General features: G+C 34.6%; 1 protein-coding gene across 3 annotated transcripts; it reads left to right on the forward strand.

Moving 5' to 3' along the window:
* The first annotated feature begins 1,293 nt into the window (after positions 1 to 1,293).
* Positions 1,294 to 16,068, forward strand: onecut. Of its 3 annotated transcripts, XM_053763166.1 has the most exons (5): positions 1,294 to 2,080; positions 8,095 to 8,269; positions 9,965 to 9,988; positions 10,711 to 10,817; positions 11,421 to 11,559. In XM_053763166.1, the coding sequence occupies exons 1-4, from the start codon at positions 1,354 to 1,356 to the stop codon at positions 10,814 to 10,816; spliced, it is 1,032 nt and encodes a 343-aa protein (XP_053619141.1). In that variant the 5' UTR covers positions 1,294 to 1,353; the 3' UTR covers position 10,817; positions 11,421 to 11,559. The 3 variants fall into 3 exon arrangements, with proteins under 3 accessions (XP_053619141.1, XP_053619142.1, XP_053619140.1); XM_053763167.1 differs by lacking the exon at positions 11,421 to 11,559 and having other exon boundaries at positions 10,711 to 10,818; XM_053763165.1 differs by lacking the exon at positions 8,095 to 8,269 and having other exon boundaries at positions 1,296 to 2,080; positions 11,421 to 16,068.
* The last annotated feature ends 1,988 nt before the right edge of the window (positions 16,069 to 18,056 follow it).

The following is an 18,056-nucleotide window of genomic DNA, read 5'->3' on the forward strand; positions in this document are numbered from 1 at the left end:
TCTCGACAGTCGTCGTTCAGAAATGCCAGTAGTTTGTAGCTATTTGAAATACTAAAAAAAATTGACATGAAAAATTGCCTGTGAAAGTCTATATAATTTGACTTTTAGCCAAATTACAAAAGTCTTCATTATTTAAAATGGACAAACTCAAAGTAAACTTAGCTTTGATATACATATCACTTTAAATTTATATAAAAAAAGGTTTTTTCTTCAACAGTATATGATGTAAAAAGCTTTACAACGTCCCCTTAACGAAACCAGGTGTCGGGTCTCAGTCACGGCTACTGTTACCCTATCTACCTACCCATGACTAATGAAATTTCGGTTTTTCTTACTGCTCGGTTTTAGGGGTAAGTATTCAGCGTTGAACCAGGTCATATACTTATGTGTACCTTTTATCAAACGCGTGATTACAATGTATTTATCTACATCGTAATTTTATTAAAACTGCTCGAAAGATAAGTCAGGTGCGTGTATTGCTGCTATAATTTTGAATTATAAAAATACTAGCGGTCCCATCCCGGCTTTGCTCGGGTAAATACATAATAAGTTATACCCCTAAACCTTTCTCAGGAATCACTTTTATCTATTGGCAGAAACCGCATGAAAATCCGTGCAGTAGATGCGGAAGACCCGGGAGAGGACTTTTGTTTTATAATGATAATGACTTAGGTAATTTTTGACGTAAAAGCCAATCAAGGGAATAACAAAGATATACCCATGTAAAACAACTGTAATCGAAAATTCAGAAATCACTTTTCGTGCAAATTGTGTCTATGAATTATAATATGTGTACGTAATGCGTAAAATTTCGGCTACTTAAACATGATCTTGTTATGACTTATGTACAGTAAGGCCTTCCTCGTAAAAGTTGCGCCTGAGGTGAGTCTGAATAGAGGAAGTAGGCAAGTGACAGTAATGTTCAAATGAGGGCATAACCCTCACCAAACCCTGAGAAAACCATAGATGACCCCGACAATACGCCCCTGCACTCAACCCATTACCTGCTCCTCATACGAATCGAACGCTCACCTAAATTTAAAGCGGCAGTGGATGGTAATAATTCTACATACAAATAAAGCAGACAATAGCACCGCGACAGGGTAGGTTAAGGGTGCATTGTAGAGTATTCGCGTCACATGAACGGACAAAACGACAATGCCAAACTATTTCCAATCGTAGCACGACGGAATTGGTCTTAAAATCGAGAGGAGCAATACTGATATACGTTGTTAGTCAGCGAGGGTAAAGGAATAGGGGTGTTTGCAGGATGCGGGACGGGGGGAAGGCAGGGTGCGTCGCGCAGGCGTGCTTCAGTCGCCCGCGCGACCCCGCTGCCGCCGGCCGCGCGCCATGGACGAAGTTAGAGCGCGAGACCGCGCGCCACTCACAGTCATAGTCGCCCCGAGCAACGCTTCGCCCCCTAGACTATCCCCGGCCGACCTTTTACCCGACGGCGATGCCGCTTTCCACCCTCTGTCCGCCGTAAATGGCCGACTAACCCCTCCAGGCTTGGAGCCTGCCTCATACGCTACCCTTACACCTTTACTCCCTCTACCCCCCATCAGCACAGTTTCGGACAAGTTCGCTTACCATGCCGGAGGAACCTTCACTGTTATCCAGCAGCAGCAATCCTACGCTTCGTTATCACCAGCTAACTACAATGAACCTTTATCTCCACAATCGGCGTACAGCAGGCGAAGTGTGTCGCCGAACTCTTTCGAAAGGCGGTCGCCGACGCCGCCTCTCCCTAGTCCGGGCTTGGACCTCAATGCTGCCCTCATGGCGAGGGAGGAACAACAGCAGCAGCAGCAGCAACAACAACAGGCACAGAATGACACGGAGGAGATAAACACGAAGGAATTAGCTCAAAGGATAAGTGGAGAATTGAAGAGGTACTCGATCCCTCAAGCAATTTTTGCACAGAGGGTGCTGTGTCGGTCACAAGGGACGCTAAGCGATTTGTTAAGAAACCCAAAGCCGTGGTCGAAGCTAAAATCGGGAAGGGAAACGTTTAGACGGATGTGGAAGTGGCTTCAAGAGCCAGAGTTCCAGAGAATGTCTGCGCTGAGGCTTGCAGGTATGGTTTGCATGACGCTTGTTTTTGTAGTGACCGTGTAGATTGTCTATGCTTAGCTTCGTGAGGCAGCCGTAATGGAACTTCCAAGTTAATTCACGTAAATGTGAAACGACAAGGTAATCTAATCTAATCAGTGAAAAGAACATTCTATGACTACAATATGGTATGACCATTCAGAGAAAATTCATAATTTTTTGTTTAATAATATAATTGTAGTGCTCAATGTTATCTTTGACTCTTCAAATTGTTGTTGTTTCTGTAATTTTTTTTCTATTTTTTTTTTAATTTAAAATTATTCTTGACTAGTTTTTCATCCTGACGTTGATAATTTCTATAAAATCTATAAAATTTCAGAATCGTGAGATACTTAAGTTCACTATGACTTACTTGTTTTCATACTTTATGTTTTGTTTCCTTTCTTCGCTTGAATTGTATTAAATAACCGATGTTTTATTGTTTCATGATGACTTAGTTGAAACAGGTAAGTCATGGGACTCAAAGTATGTATGTGTGTTCCGTATTAGTGTTAATATGCTTGTTTTCTAAGGAATATGTATTGATTGTACGAGAATGTAACGAATTTTCATCAATTTGTATTGTAACCATGCGATTATATTGGTTGGTACTGACTGACTTTAACAAAAATGTTGGTAAGTGAAATTTAATTAAATTATTATTGCCCTGGATTTATAATAAACGTAATTTTAGCTACAAAATCAGAATAAACTGTTTTAGACTTTTGGCAAAGAAATTATAACAATACAATATACGAGTTTTCGTTGATTGTATCTTTACAAGCTGACATATAAACAGCTGTATGTATCGATTCAAAAATAATCGATACGCTCATTATCATATCTTAAACCACTACAAACTCATGGTTAGGAGGGCATGCGTGTAATGTTATTCCAACACATTGATAGCAAAAGCAAAAACAAAACGTGTTTCGTTCTTAATAAAAGATAATTCGTTTATAAAGGATTTAATGTAAAAATTTTGACTTTTCGCTTGGAATTAAAGGCATAGTTTACAGGTTAATCTGTACAAAGTTTATGAAGAAAAGATAATTTTCTTATCTCTGAGGATTTGAATCATTCGCTCAAGCTCCTTGAAACCTAAACCACCTTACTAGATTGAATGCAGAAATTTACAATTCTGAATGCCAGTCGATATTTTTGTAGTCGATGTAATATTGATCAATAGCTTTTAGACCCAAGGTTTTACGCTTATGGAATTTTCTATATATATCGCATATTAGTCATTGAGTAACGGACATTTTCGCTTAAATACAATCCGTTACAATCAGTTTGATAAACATTATCTGAGCACGTTTTACTAACGCGTCAGCTGCGATCATCGATTCGGCACAATCGATGTGTGTTCGTCACTCGCTCGATGCGGCGCGTCACTACCGTAAGGCCGGTGTCATTTACCACAATCCGTATGATATTCTTCGTTGTGCTTTTGTGAAATACTTTAATAGACAATTATTTTATTTATGTAATATGGTAAAATATGGTGAACATAACCTAGGGCGTTTCTTACCAGCCAACCATTAGATGAAACAGATATAATAAAAAACTGATATAGAAAAAAAAAACTTTATATACTTTACTAAAATATTTCTACTAACAATAAATAAAAATGATCAATTATCTTCATAGTCGTATTCCTCATGGCTTAGGGTCGTGGTCATTACGTGGAATGAAACACACACAACAACTTTCTTGTCATTATTAATTGGTTTGCCATTGCCTTCTCCATTTCACACACACTTTAATAATCAACCAGTGTGCAGAACATTCCTCACGATGTTTTCCTTCACCGGAAGCAAGTGGTGGTCGATGAAAACTACTATAAATGAGTCAGATTGGTATACATACTCATGTGTCACGTGTAGGATTCGAACCTGGGATCTGGGATCCTGGGATCTTACTCCACTTATTCACATTTAATTTTCAATGTTGTGTCACTATTTCCCTTCACTGTTATCATCTCTTCTCATTATAATACTGAATCTTTTTTGATCGTCTAAATATTTATCACTCCTTTAATTGTGTTCCACTTGTTCCACTATCCTTTGCGCACTCCTACAAAACAACTTTATGAAAAAACTAAATTATTCAATCTTAAACAACTCTATATATATATAAGACTTGCATTTTGATTAGGAAAATAACTACAAACACAACAAAATCTAACTTACAACTAAAGCCCAAAAAATACACACACAATCTTAGAGTAAAAAACTTAATTTAATAATCCCCAGAACTAACTACGGAAAAAAGACGATACTATTTGAGGGAGCACAGCTGTACAACAAGTTGCCTAATGAACTTAGAACAAGTATGAGCATAAATGTATTTAAGAAAAAAACTTAGACTACACATCGCGACCAGTACCATATAATTAATTTGTGATTTGTAAATATTTTTTAATGTACTCTACTCATCTCATTTTAAGTGGAATGTAATTTCTTTATGAGAATGAAGTTCTTTAAACCTTAATATCCTCTTTTCGAGAGCGTTTTTCAATACGTATCCAATATCATACCAATGGTTATACTAATTTCTTCAGTTATCCTTTATTGAAGTTCTTACATAAATAAGTTCTTAACAACCTAGTTCACAGCAAGAGTTAAGTATGTCAGCTGCACGCATCGATTAGCAGTAATCGATGCGCATTCGTCACCCGCTCGATGCGGCGCGTCACTAGTTGAGAAAGGCCTTGCTCACACTGTCGGTTGGACGTGCTTTATATCTTTTGTCTACTCATATTCATATATTCGTTCGCGGCTGTGATGCTACGAAGCCCGGGGCCAGTGTCAAACGTGAAATTTTTAAGATTCAACTGTGACAACGGGCCGCCTGACGTCAAGACCCAAGGGAATGCTATATTTGCTTAACAGTTGCCTAGGCTATGTTCATTAGTCGCCTTGTACGACATCCTGGATCCACCACTGGAGGATATGAAGTGGTCCTGTATTAGGGTGGAAACACATGCCAAAACAAGGACTAGGTATTTCTCTTTGCACAACATGTATGTAAACCTTGAAATTGTAACTACTTATGTACCCATATCCTTGTGAGAAGTGAATAAAGAAAATTATTATTATTATTATTAAAAATGCTACTTTATCCCGGTTCGATAAGATCAAAATCAAACGAATTCAAATCAAGCAGAAATTAGGCCTTCACAGGCACTTTTTCATGTCATATTCTAAATTAAATGATATTTACCAAAGCTACAAATTACTAGCGATTTTAGAACGACCACTGCTGAGAAGAAATGCCGAAAGAAACTCATTCAAATAGTGTTGGTCCCTATCATGCCATGAGGGCTTACCAAGCGTCAGTACTCAGGGTTCGCTTTCCTACTTTTTCTCCTCCACTTGGCATGGTGTGTTGCATCCTTAGCTGTCACTCCTCGTCCTTGACGACATCAAGCCAGCACTTTTTGGGTTTGCCCCTTCTGCTAGGATGTCTTCTAGTTAATTGAACGAGCAATTTTTTTTATTTACCATTTTCTTTGTCGTTTATCTTAGGTATCTTCGATTTAGTAAAAAGTATTCCGGCAATAAACCCGCCGTAGGGCTAACGAGGTCTTTGAGTGTCATGTCTACCCCGTAAGAGAAGGAGACGTGATGCTCTGTATTTAGAAAGTGTTTATGCGAAAGCGGCTTAAACTGAAAATTAGAATATAGTTTAGACAACGTGGCATAAATGTTCCTTTTGGAGTGTGTTTCCATTCTACGATAGAACTACTCCAAGTGTTACCGCACATGGCGACTAAAGCATACATAGTTGTGATAGCTGATAGGCAACAGTAGTCTACCCAAGTGGGGTTGACGACAGACGGGCGGGCGCATGTAAAATCAGAGAGAGAGATTTTTTTTTTGTAACTGTGCTTCTACTCAGATTAAAAACAAAGCTTGTCTTGCGACAATAGAGTGTATCATTTATATCATAGAGCTATATCAGACACTGTAAAATATATATAACACTGGCATTTTTTGAAATTGAATCAGTCATTAATATTATGTTCGTTGTTTATTTCGGCTGGGTATGAGACAGAACAATTAAAACAGGTATCACTACTATTAACTACAAAAGTTGTGGACAGAAACAAATTGCTGTTCAACCTTCAATTTATTAACTGTAATCATTAACTGCTAATGATTTTCTCTCTCACCTATTAGATGTCGAATGAAATTGTATTCGAGTTCTCTGTTTCATATTTCCATTCTCTCTGTTAGTGTCGCGGCTGTGCCGCCACGAAGCCTAGGATCAAAGCTAAAAATAAGCAAAATTTTACGAATGAAGCTCTTGCTCTTGCATCTCTACTTGGGAATATTGTTGTCGCCCATCAGCTGTGAAGACTATGTTCCTTGGTCGCCTCTTACAACATCCATGGAAGGTTATCGATATTATATTTGAATGATTCTTACATATTATAAAACAAAGTCCTCTACCGCGTTTGTCTGTCTATTCGCGATAAACTCAAAAACTACTGCACGGATTTTCATGCGGTTTTCACCAATAGATAGAGTGATTCCTGAGGATGATTTAGGGGTATAATTTATTATGTTTTTACCCGAGCGAAGCCAGGAAGGGCCACTAGTACATTTAAAAATGGCATTATATTACGCATTGAATTATGAGACCTATATTCCATACTTTGCGCTTGGAACACACAACTGCATACATATAATAAAGGATTGTCGATAGATTCCTCCATTTTTAAATAGTTGAGACACTGTCATGCCATCATTTGGATTGTATTTGATCGCGTTTTAATAGCTCTATAAAAGTTTATTGTAACTCCAATCTTTGTGGAACGTTGTTTATATTATTATGAGTCAAAATGCTTATTAATTATTTGGAGAGGGTTCAAAATCAGGTGTTCTAATAATAAAATGCTTGGGTCAATTTTCAAACGGCATTGAAAATATAATTTAAACGAATAAAATAATTCTATGATAAGCGTTTGTGGGTTTGAGGCGGTTTCTTTTTCTGATTCTTTCACCATTAGAAATGTACATGATTGCTATAGGCTATATATTATAATCTCAAAATTCCCACGGGAGCGAAGCCCCGGGCAAAATCTAGAAATTCTGTAACGATTTCTACATAGCCCAATCGAAAAATCGAATCGCTTCTCGAAATCCAAAGGGCCGCCACGGTGCGACAGGCACATGTTGTAGTGACGTCACCAACCCTCCCTCACACCCCCGTTTTATCGATCGAGCGCTCCCTCCGCGCCCCCCAGCGCGGACCCTCGGATTAACATGTACGTATTTCGGGGTTTCTTTCTTTAATTATCATATTTCCCTAAAACGTTTCTACTTAGATACGACTAATTCGAGCGTTACTCACACTATGGCTACTAATATACTGGAGAATACTATAATTTTCGTGTGTAAAATGCAATATTTATGGATTTACAAAAATCAATAGCGTGCGAAATGAGGTTAAAATACATTGAAAATGATTATAAGAAATAAAACATAGGTATATCAGCTAAATATATAAAAATAGTTCGTAGGTTGCCTGCAAGAAATTCCTACACGAAATAAGTCGACCGCTGAACATGTAGTTATTACAAACAAGCAATAGTTAATTTAATACAGGTGGCATAAAAGATAAATATAAAAGATATTTTATTTGCAAAACACGTGTAAATTGATACATAAATTAAGAAATAAATTAAACAGCTTCAACATGCCTTACTATAGAATAATGTACAAATATAGTTACAGTCGCTGGTATACATAATAATAATAATAAGATAAAAACGAAGTGCTTCTGATAATCAATTATATTTTTTCCAATTCTTAATTGAATGTAGGATTTCATTTTGTAATATCGACAATATCAATGTACCTATTTATTTACACTTTACTAATGGTAATTGTATTTGACCATTAGCTCAAATACAATTAGCGTTTACTTGTCTATTTACAAAAAAATCTTGTAGCTTAATTAATTAAAGACCAACCAAATGTAATTCCACAGATACGCCAAGTCAGCACCAAACAATAAAAGGCGACAATGTAAACAACACGCCAGCACCGTACCAGCCCCGGGAGTACCAGGGTGCTCCGCCCCCGGCTCAGGGCTCCATGTACCCAGGGCATCCACCCCCATGGGACACACCGGCATACGAACCAGCCGGCGATGTTTCTTGCTTGTGAGTCCTCCCCTTGATTTGAGTCCTGGTATCCACCAAATCCTTTTCCCTCGTTTTTGGCCTATAATTAGGTTTCTTTTTATTGGTTTTGGGTTTTTAAATCAATTTTAAGTTTGATATCGGTTAATAAAGTAAAATTCCATATGATATTTATTTGAGTTTTTAATTTAATTGTACAATATTTGTTTAGGGTCTTTATATTGATGATTTATGTATCATGACTATTTTGAAAATATTGAGATTTTAAATTTGTTTTTTAATTCTAATGTTTTATCATTTCTCCAAAATCCTTCCCTCACTCCGTGGCTGCGTAGCAGTGGACTTGGTTTCTTTGGAGTTGGTTACTCGTTAAATAAATGTTATAGCTTGTCGCAAAGGTAAAATATACACACTAAATTTAAGTAACATATTTATAGTAATAATAATCAATATTTTAATTTAAACAGGTTGCTTTGTGACAAGCGTCCTTAGTAATTGAGAGGAGAATGAATGGATATTTTTGATTTCTTATTTTTGTTTTTTTTTTTTGTCAGTCTGATGGAAGTAAATGTGTAAATTGTATAGAAATTTGCTCATCTAGATGTTCATTTTTGGATAGGCAGTATCCTTCCTTGGCTTTAATTTTGCCTATTTTCTTTGTGCTTCTGTCATTTCTAAATTATCCGGCAAAGATACTGCCTAGACAAAGAAGAGTTGTAATCGTTTAGAAAATGTTTTTGGAAAAATTATTTTATAGCTGTAGGTAAGTGTATTTTGTTAGCTTCAAGAAGCCAAGATGAATGTTAGACTGCTATCGCTGCCCCTCCCTCCCTTTTTGTTTTCCCCCCGCGCCCGGGCTGCAATAGTTTTATTTGAAATATGATTTTATAGGTGCCTGCGAGATTTCAGAACCCTTTGTTAATGTTGTTTACATTGTCGCCAGGTATGCGTTTTTATAAATAATACGTTTGATGTTTAGATAACTGTATTGGTGCTTTGATATAGATTCTATTAGTGAGCGATTTATTTACAATTTTATTTAATGTTAAAAGTTTCTCTTAAATATATCTCTATTTCAAGGCATCATTTAGAATAGAATTAGTATGATTAAATGTAAAAAGGACTTCTCTGACTTGAATAAACTATGGAAATCTTATTCATTTCAGAGAAAGATTAGGTATGCTATGATGAGTTTCCACGAGTTTGAAGATTTTCTCATTAATATTTAAGTATTTTTGAGATCTTACGACATCATGGTTACTTCTTAAATATATAATCCTAATTATTTAGCATATGTATTATAATAGACTGTTCATGTGTTTAGACTATTTTAAGAATATATAAATATCTTTTCATATGCATAATTTGTGTTTCAGTTTGTTTTTTTTATTTTATTTATTTATTTTATATTATCTACATACGTTAATTTGCATTTTGTGATATAGATAGTATTTTAACTGTGCATATGAAATGAAAATAATTGTTTAATGTTAGAGGCATGTTTGTTGTATATAAATGTTTTTTTAAGTACTGAGAAAACTGAAAAATTTTGTACATTGATATGGAAAACATGTATTAAATTTTTTATATCCATTTTCGAAAATATCTAAAATACTATTTTAAAGTGTGTGTAAAATACAAAAGAAATGTTTACTCAGTACTTATAACATAAAGTAACTGGTGAATTACTAATGAATCTAATTTTGTTTGTTACAGCGGCCCAGATTCCACAGAGAGGCAGTAAGTATCTGTCTATTTTCTGAAAAATAAATAAACTTTTTAGTAGAATTGCTGTGAGATGCCCGACAATATTTATTTTCACCAACAGTCTTATAGTGAGAAAAATAAATTTTGGTATAAATGACTTAATACTATTGTCGAGTATACTAGTTGTATCTAGATATAGAAGAAGATGAAGAGCACTATTCCTTCATCTTACTTCTTGTAGTTCATTATTAGTAGTTCTATTATTAGCTAGTCATTTTACTTCTAAGTCGAGTCATTAGTAGTATTATTAGCTAGTTATTATTATTATTAGCTAATACTATTATAGTTTTTATTAGCGTTCTTAAATGAGACAAAAAAAAATCATCGTAATCAAACTTCTTCTCAATCTTCAATTTGGACGAGACGAAGATCCATACTTATTTACTACATTAGCACTTGATTATAAATCAAAAGTATGGATATATTCCATAACTTGGTATGATGCTACTAATTGCTTGAAATTTTTGTAAACTCAACTAAACGCGGTAGTAAGCATTGTGTTTCGAGAAGGATATTCTATTAATGTGGACGTGGATTCAAGAAGGAAACTTTTCCATTGATAATCACACCTATTTTCATTAGCAATGTCAACCACTCATGTAATATAGTTTTAATTGAAAATATAATGCTTAAAAGTAGTATACGACATGCAGATTTCGCTAAAAGGCTAAAATCTCCTGTTGTTGGTGTTACAGGCTGCAAGCGCAAGGAGGACATGGGTACGGATATCCTGCCTTCCCCGAAGAAGCCCCGTTTGGTTTTCACAGACCTCCAGCGGCGTACTCTACAGGCTATTTTTAAGGTATTGCAGAATCTTTTGCATGTGATTCAATTGGTATATTTGACAGTTTCTTTTAAGTAGCGGTCAATTCAAAATTCTTGAGTTTGAATTAAACAATTGATAATCATGATGAGATTGATTTTTGCAATGAAGAAAAAGTTCCAAGAAATAGACCATCAAGTTATACTATTAATTTTACGATATAACATAATTAATTAAATTCAAGCTTTTACTGCTACTGCTTAGTATAAGATGATATCCGTAGATGGTACTAAACATTGATAACTTTTATTTGAAGACCATGCTAAATGGAGACGTAAAAGTAGGAAAGTGGACTCTGGGCTATTGGAAGAAAAACCCCGGGAAAAATACTCAGACGTGAGAGAGTCAGAGATATTTAATATTCGGGTATGAATGGTTCTTCTTTGTTACCGAATGTGTTATTAGGTAACACTGGTGTCTGGTGTGGATCAAGTCTCTTAAGGATATCTGATATGAATTCTTCTTGCTGTTGGCTGCGTAAAATTAAACACTATTGTGAATGGTACTCATTGACAATTTATTGTGGGGTATATTTTTATACTGTTTACAATATCTGATTTTAAAAAAATACAAATTTTCCAGGAAACAAAAAGGCCGTCGAAAGAAATGCAAGTAACCATAGCGAGACAATTAGGATTAGAGCCGACAACAGTAGGTAACTTTTTCATGAATGCCCGACGGCGATCTATGGATAAGTGGAAAGATGACGATGCTCCTTCAGAATTAGATCAGCAGTTGGACGCGGATGGTCTGGATCACGTGCCGAGTCTGGATTCAGGGGAATCTGAGGAGGATCACGATGATCAAGACGACCATCTCTTGTGACGCCGTATCCCCCATCATCAACTGTTAGTGCTATGAGCTGGGCTCAGAGTTGTCGTGAATTATTCGAATGTTTAGACCTGACCATTATTTCATATTTAAGTCTTTTCCTCTTTGTGTCTTTAAGCATTGGCCATGTAGTTTATTATAGATTGTTACTTGTTTTATATTCTTAACAACACTTTAATTCTTAATTTTATTTATGTCATCTAATCTACTGACTGAAGTAATATTGTTATTATGAATTTTGTATTTCGTAGTCTCTTTGACAACTATTTTCAACCTACTTTGCGAATGCTTTTTATTTTGTATTAAAAGATCGGAAAACACAACATTATTTTGACTACGCCGATACTGTCGGGCATTTTTGTAATCAGTATTTTAATGTCTTGTATTTTTGTATAAACATTTTTCTTCTTTTTCAAACGACTGAACAGATCATTAGTCAAAACATTCGAATTCTTATAGACAACTTCCAATCTAATAATGTACAGTTATAATAATACGTACTAATAATGTTTTCACGTTGAAAGGTTGGTCTCAGGAAATAATGGTTTGTTACATAATATAATTTGCTTCTATTGTGCTCTGTTACATCATTCTGTGATTTGCCATTTATCTATTTTCCACTTCTATTCTATACCTACTCCATTTTGTTCTATCTCGTGTACATAACTATGCTAGTAACTATAGTATTTTGCATCCAAATCAAACTATTTTATCTTGTTTCCAAAGTGTTGGTCCATACGCTTTTTTTATCTTTAAAAGTTTAGTTGATTTGTTGTTTAAACATAAGTAATCACTTGCTTGGTATAAATTTGTGGCTTTGCCATTTATTACCACCATTATTCTTCTTTTTCTATTTTTATGCAGCCTCATATCATAATAACAACTGTCTGTTTGAAGGCACATAAGCAGAAACAGAGCACGATTAATTTCTATAGTATCTCTCTTCCTTGAAACTGTTTTTCTCGAAAAAAAGTTATTATTCTTCCGATAATTTTCTAAAACTGTTTTAATTGAGGAATGTAAATGTATACTACTCTAGACATTAATAAAAAAAGCAAGATCTAGTCTAGAAATACAAGATGTTCCTAGTGACAAATTACCGAACTAATGTTTTTCTAATAATTATATGTTGCGTCTTAAATATGATATAGGGTTATTAAATATTGGTATTTTAAAAAGGGGTGTTGCAAAAACATTTTATATATTTGAAACTTGAAGCATTAGACTATCCTGATTAATTTTAGATTGTTTGTTAGAAACTTTTTATTTCTACTTTTTACGTTCAAAAATATCGATTTAGGAATGTTAAATATCTGTAATTATGATAAATTCTACAAAGTACATACATTAGTTCAGTGAATGTCCTAGGATATCTGCAATCTAATCGTCTGTATCGTCAAAAAGATCTCTATTTATCTAGTCAGACTTGAATGTGTAGTTAATGTAATTAATTTTAGTTCACCAGTCATAATTTAAGCGAATTTAATTATATTTTTTGGTTTGCCAGTTATTAAGTCTAGGGTTAAAAGGTATTAATGTATTTTATATTATAATTGAACTATTTCAGTTCATTGTATTTTGCAATAAAATATATTAAATTGGTAAGTTCACAACGGACAAAAAGACAGCTCGTATTTTTATGGTAAATTATTTTTACTACGCTCTTAGATCTGGGGCTCGATTCCCAAGCAATCGGTGGTTCGTTTCATCATTTTTTTCTGTGAAAATCTAACATAGTTTCTGCATTCGCTTTAAAACGAAAGCGTTCAATGAAAAGCATCGATTGATCGAACCATTTGAAAAAATGGAGAATTGGAAAATTCTTCTGACGATTGTGTGAGAAATCGTGCCTCTGAACTAAATATACATTGTCGTAGCATTATTGATAAAACTAAAATAAATCATACATGAATAATGTAATATTCATGAGATTTTTGAGAGTTAATAAGATTTACAACAATAATTTTACGACATTATATACGTAAAACAGTCATTAGATTTGTTGCTAGTCAAATTTAATGCATGATGAATATTAGAAAAAGTATTCGATCAAATCGAATGTAGTTAAAGCGGAACCAGTTTTAGTTTTATTTTGTTATTCACAATAAAAAAATTAGCTAAATAAATTGACACCGACTGCAGAAATATTTCTGAATGACACATTCCACTTGCTTGACACAAGACTTTAAATACACTATTGAAAATTCAGTTCATATTAATTTAGGTAAATAGATTTAAATTTGGACGTGATTGATAACGCGTGAAATAGTGTGATTTTTCTAGTCTTTTCTCGAACATTCCATGAAAAAACAGAATGACAATGAAAGCAAATTTGTACGTGATATTACTTAAACTAATAAATAAGTATTATTTAAGACAGCTTCGTTTAAGATTGTGAAATCTAGTCTGACAAGTGCAAAAGTAGACAATTAAGAAAATCAAGATCAAAAATCTTGACAAATGACTTAATTGGGTCACATTTTTCGAATATTTTCATTACCAGCCACAACAAAGGTATGCGATCCTTTACGAGATCACTTTTTTGACGTGCCAACGTCTTAAATTAGGTTGCGGCTGGGAGTCACTTATGAAAAAGTGTAACGCCCGGTAACGTTACGATGAGTCACCGAACGAGAGAGAGGCCCGCCGAATGCCTTGCGTCTCTCTCCCACTCAACTATGATCGGTCTGCCGCGCGCGTAAAAAGACGTTGTCACGTAAAATCTTCGCCCGTAAAACCGACTTTACAGGCAACCATTTTTTTTTACATAATTTATTTTGTCCTATTGTTCTTTGGCATAAAATATTTTGCCATAATAGTTCGAAGGCGTAATTGATTTGGCACACGGGTAAATGTTGCGTAAATAATTAACTTTTAGGTTAGTTATGCTTCAAATATTTATGTGTAAACCGTTATGCTTAAAAATCATTGTGCCATAAATACATGTATGCTATATCACATTATGGATTAATTTTTTTGTGTTTATAGATAGATACCCACATTTCCATATAAATAATTATATATTAGTTACTTAGTTAATGATTACCTTTGTAAATAAATTGAGTGAAAATGTGACCCATTAAGATTAAGATTAATTTTCTGTATGATGAAATTTTGAGCTTTACTGCAATAGCTTCAGTCATTGTAATTTAAATCAACAAAGTTTATTTTGTTAGTTAATAACTTATTTATTTAATTAATTTAAGCTCCAAAAGTAGATTCGTATTGTCCCCGCCAAAGATGAAACGTGCAATTCAAAAATAATTATTTTCATAGTTTATTTGATAAATTAGGAGAAAATAATATTTGAAAGCTTTTAATTATATAATATGTAGCAATATACTCTGAACACACTGAATAGAAAAAAAAACAACAATTTGTTCCATAAATAAAATAGCTGACATTAAATGTAAAAAAAAACCTGTTGAATGTAGTGTTATTAATATTAATTTAAAAAATATATATTATATATTCTTTTCCCCACATTCCAATGACTCTGTTGAAATTAGCAATTGATTGTTTTAAAATTAAATCTGTAATATAAATAAATAATTGCGCACAATAAAAAAAATACAATAAATTATTTTTTTGGATAACACAAAATATGCAATAGTGAAAAAATATCATCGCTTCTTCAGTTGTAATGAGCTGCGGTTTCGACTGAAATATGGATCTCAGATGTATTATGAATAAAATATAAAAAAATAAACGCTTGTAAAAAGGTTAAGGCTCTAGATTGCCACACGGAGCTGATAAAGTGTTACTTCAAATGGTAAAAACACGAACAAATATGTTTTGCATTCACCATCTGGCGTTTCTATTACGTATATATATATATATTTCACGAAACATGATCACTACACATTGGCCAAACGAGAAATGTCCCTTTATATAATGTACGTAAAAAGGGAATTGTGTTTTCGTGATTTACCAATAGGCCACACGCGTGTTTAGCTCTATGTGGACATAAAGTGAATAACTCAACCGAAACATATGACATTTAGATTGAAAGAAAATTGACGCCAACACAAATTGCTTGAATGACCACTAAGAAATAAAGGATAAAATTAATATTATCTGTATGAAGTCGAAGCCAAAGCATCATACGTACGTCATGTCTGTAAAGGGTATAAAATGAGAAAAATAATATAAATTAATAAATTGAAGACGCTGTGCCATTTAGGCTAGCAACACTGAGTAATCAACCAATCTCGACCATTCTATTTGGTATTGCAATGACAAAAAACAATAGATATTAAAATCCGTTATCTACACTTTACAGACAGACCGAACTGTTTCATGTAATACAGACAAATACAATATGTTTGTGTGTATGTATTATAGTGCGCTTTCTAATGTACATAGTACGGGATTAATGTAAGATTAAATGTACATTTTACAAAGATTATTGCGTATTATTGTTTGACACACTTTTAAGAGTTCCATAATTCTAAACATATTTTTATACGTGTTCTCGAGTGGAGACCACGCCTGGGTAAGTGAACTGCGAAAGGTTGCAGGGAACGACTGGATGCGAAAACCCTAAACCGACAACAGTGGTGCACCTTGGGAGAAGCTTATGTCCAGCAGTGGACTTGAAATATTTCTTCAACAGCCTGTAGAAGTCCACTGCTTTATAGAATCACTTCGCCGTCCATGTAGCCAAGACCCTTTTTAACTGTGTGTCTGTCTGACTGTGTACGTAGCACCGTATCTCACCAACGGGTGAATCGATTTGAATGCGTTTTTTTTTATTTGCTAGCTAATTTGTATGCGGTGGTTGTTAGATATGTTTGATCAAAATCGGTTCAGCCGTTCAAAAGTTGTAGCGAAATGAATATTGAAAGTCGGGGGTGAAAACCGCATGAAAATCCGTGCAGTAGTTTTTGAGTTTATCAGACAGACAGACAGACGCGGCAAAATACTTTGTTTTATAATATGTAAGGATTATTATCAAACTATTATATTTTTATAAAGCGTATAAAGTTATTAAGTTAAATACAAAATACATTTCAATTCACAATTAAAGATTATCTCCAGCAGCACCCGTTCACGAGTTGACGCATGCTGAAAGAGAGATACCACAAGTCGATCGTACTATTAGGGAAGAAAGGAAACAATCGACTGAACCCATAACACCCGCTAACAAAAGCGGCAAATTATTCACAGAACTTCGTAAGTAGATTGTTCTGTTTCTATATGTTAATGCGGGGTTCTAATCCCGATGTTAACTTCGGGAACAATTAGAGTGGAAATTCACCATTATCGCCTAGGTTTCCGATTTAATGGTTATTATGCGTCTACTTGGTCAACTTGATGACCTCGGTGGCGCAGTGGTAAAGTTCTTGCCACTGAACCGAGAGGTACCGGGTTCGATCCCAAATCGGGTCATGATGGAAAATGATCTTTTTCTGATCGGCCCGGGTCTTGGTTGTTTATCTATACATGTATTTGTTATAAAATATAGTATCGTTGAGTTAGTATCCCATAACACAAGTATAGAACTTACTTTGGGGCTAGCTCAATCTGTGTGATTTGTCCCAATATATTTATTTATATTTATTTATATTTATTTATATTTATTTATATTTATTTATATTTATTTATATTTATTTATATTTATTTATATTTATTTATATTTATTTATATTTATTTATATTTATTTATATTTATTTATATTTATTTATATTTATTTATATTTATCTATATTTATTTATATTTATTTTTATTTATTTATTACTTATTTACTAGCTGCATCCCGCGGTGTTACCCGCGTAAAAATATATGTTAATTTCCCATCATCATCGTCAATTAATTCGTGAAGAAATGTGGCGACGACATCTACCACGCCACATGCACAACGGCGCAGATGTTAAAAGCCGACCAAACGCAACGAATAACAAGCCACACAAGTGATCCAGGACACTACGGACAGATGGCACGACGGTCGACTCACTATGGACAGCTAACAAGCCTAGACCGCGCAGACAGTGCGTTTTCGATTGGAAGCATAAATACTACCTCCGACATGACACCGTCTGTCGCGTGCGGTTCCCCAGGGGCAACACCTAGCCTGGCGGGAAGATCTTCCCTGCGCTGGCGGTCGAGCATAATCACCTAGCTCCCGCTACAAGAACAATTAAGAACTTTGTTCTTGTTGATGGAGCATTTCCGTCTTATTTTGTCGTATATATTATAGGTACCACACGACCTGATTGAAGGAAAAATCGAAGCAAGAAGAGGAAAAGGAAACCCATGAAGGGGGGGGGGGCAGCATTCCTAGATTAATAAAAGAGAAGGCAAAGATCGTGTTAATTTCCCACGGAAACATTATTTTTTCCGGGATGAATGACCCTATGTCCTTCTTCATACTTCAAACTACATATA

The sequence above is a fragment of the Plodia interpunctella genome, chromosome 23 (genome assembly GCF_027563975.2).
Source record: "Plodia interpunctella isolate USDA-ARS_2022_Savannah chromosome 23, ilPloInte3.2, whole genome shotgun sequence".
Classification (NCBI taxonomy): domain Eukaryota; kingdom Metazoa; phylum Arthropoda; class Insecta; order Lepidoptera; family Pyralidae; genus Plodia; species Plodia interpunctella.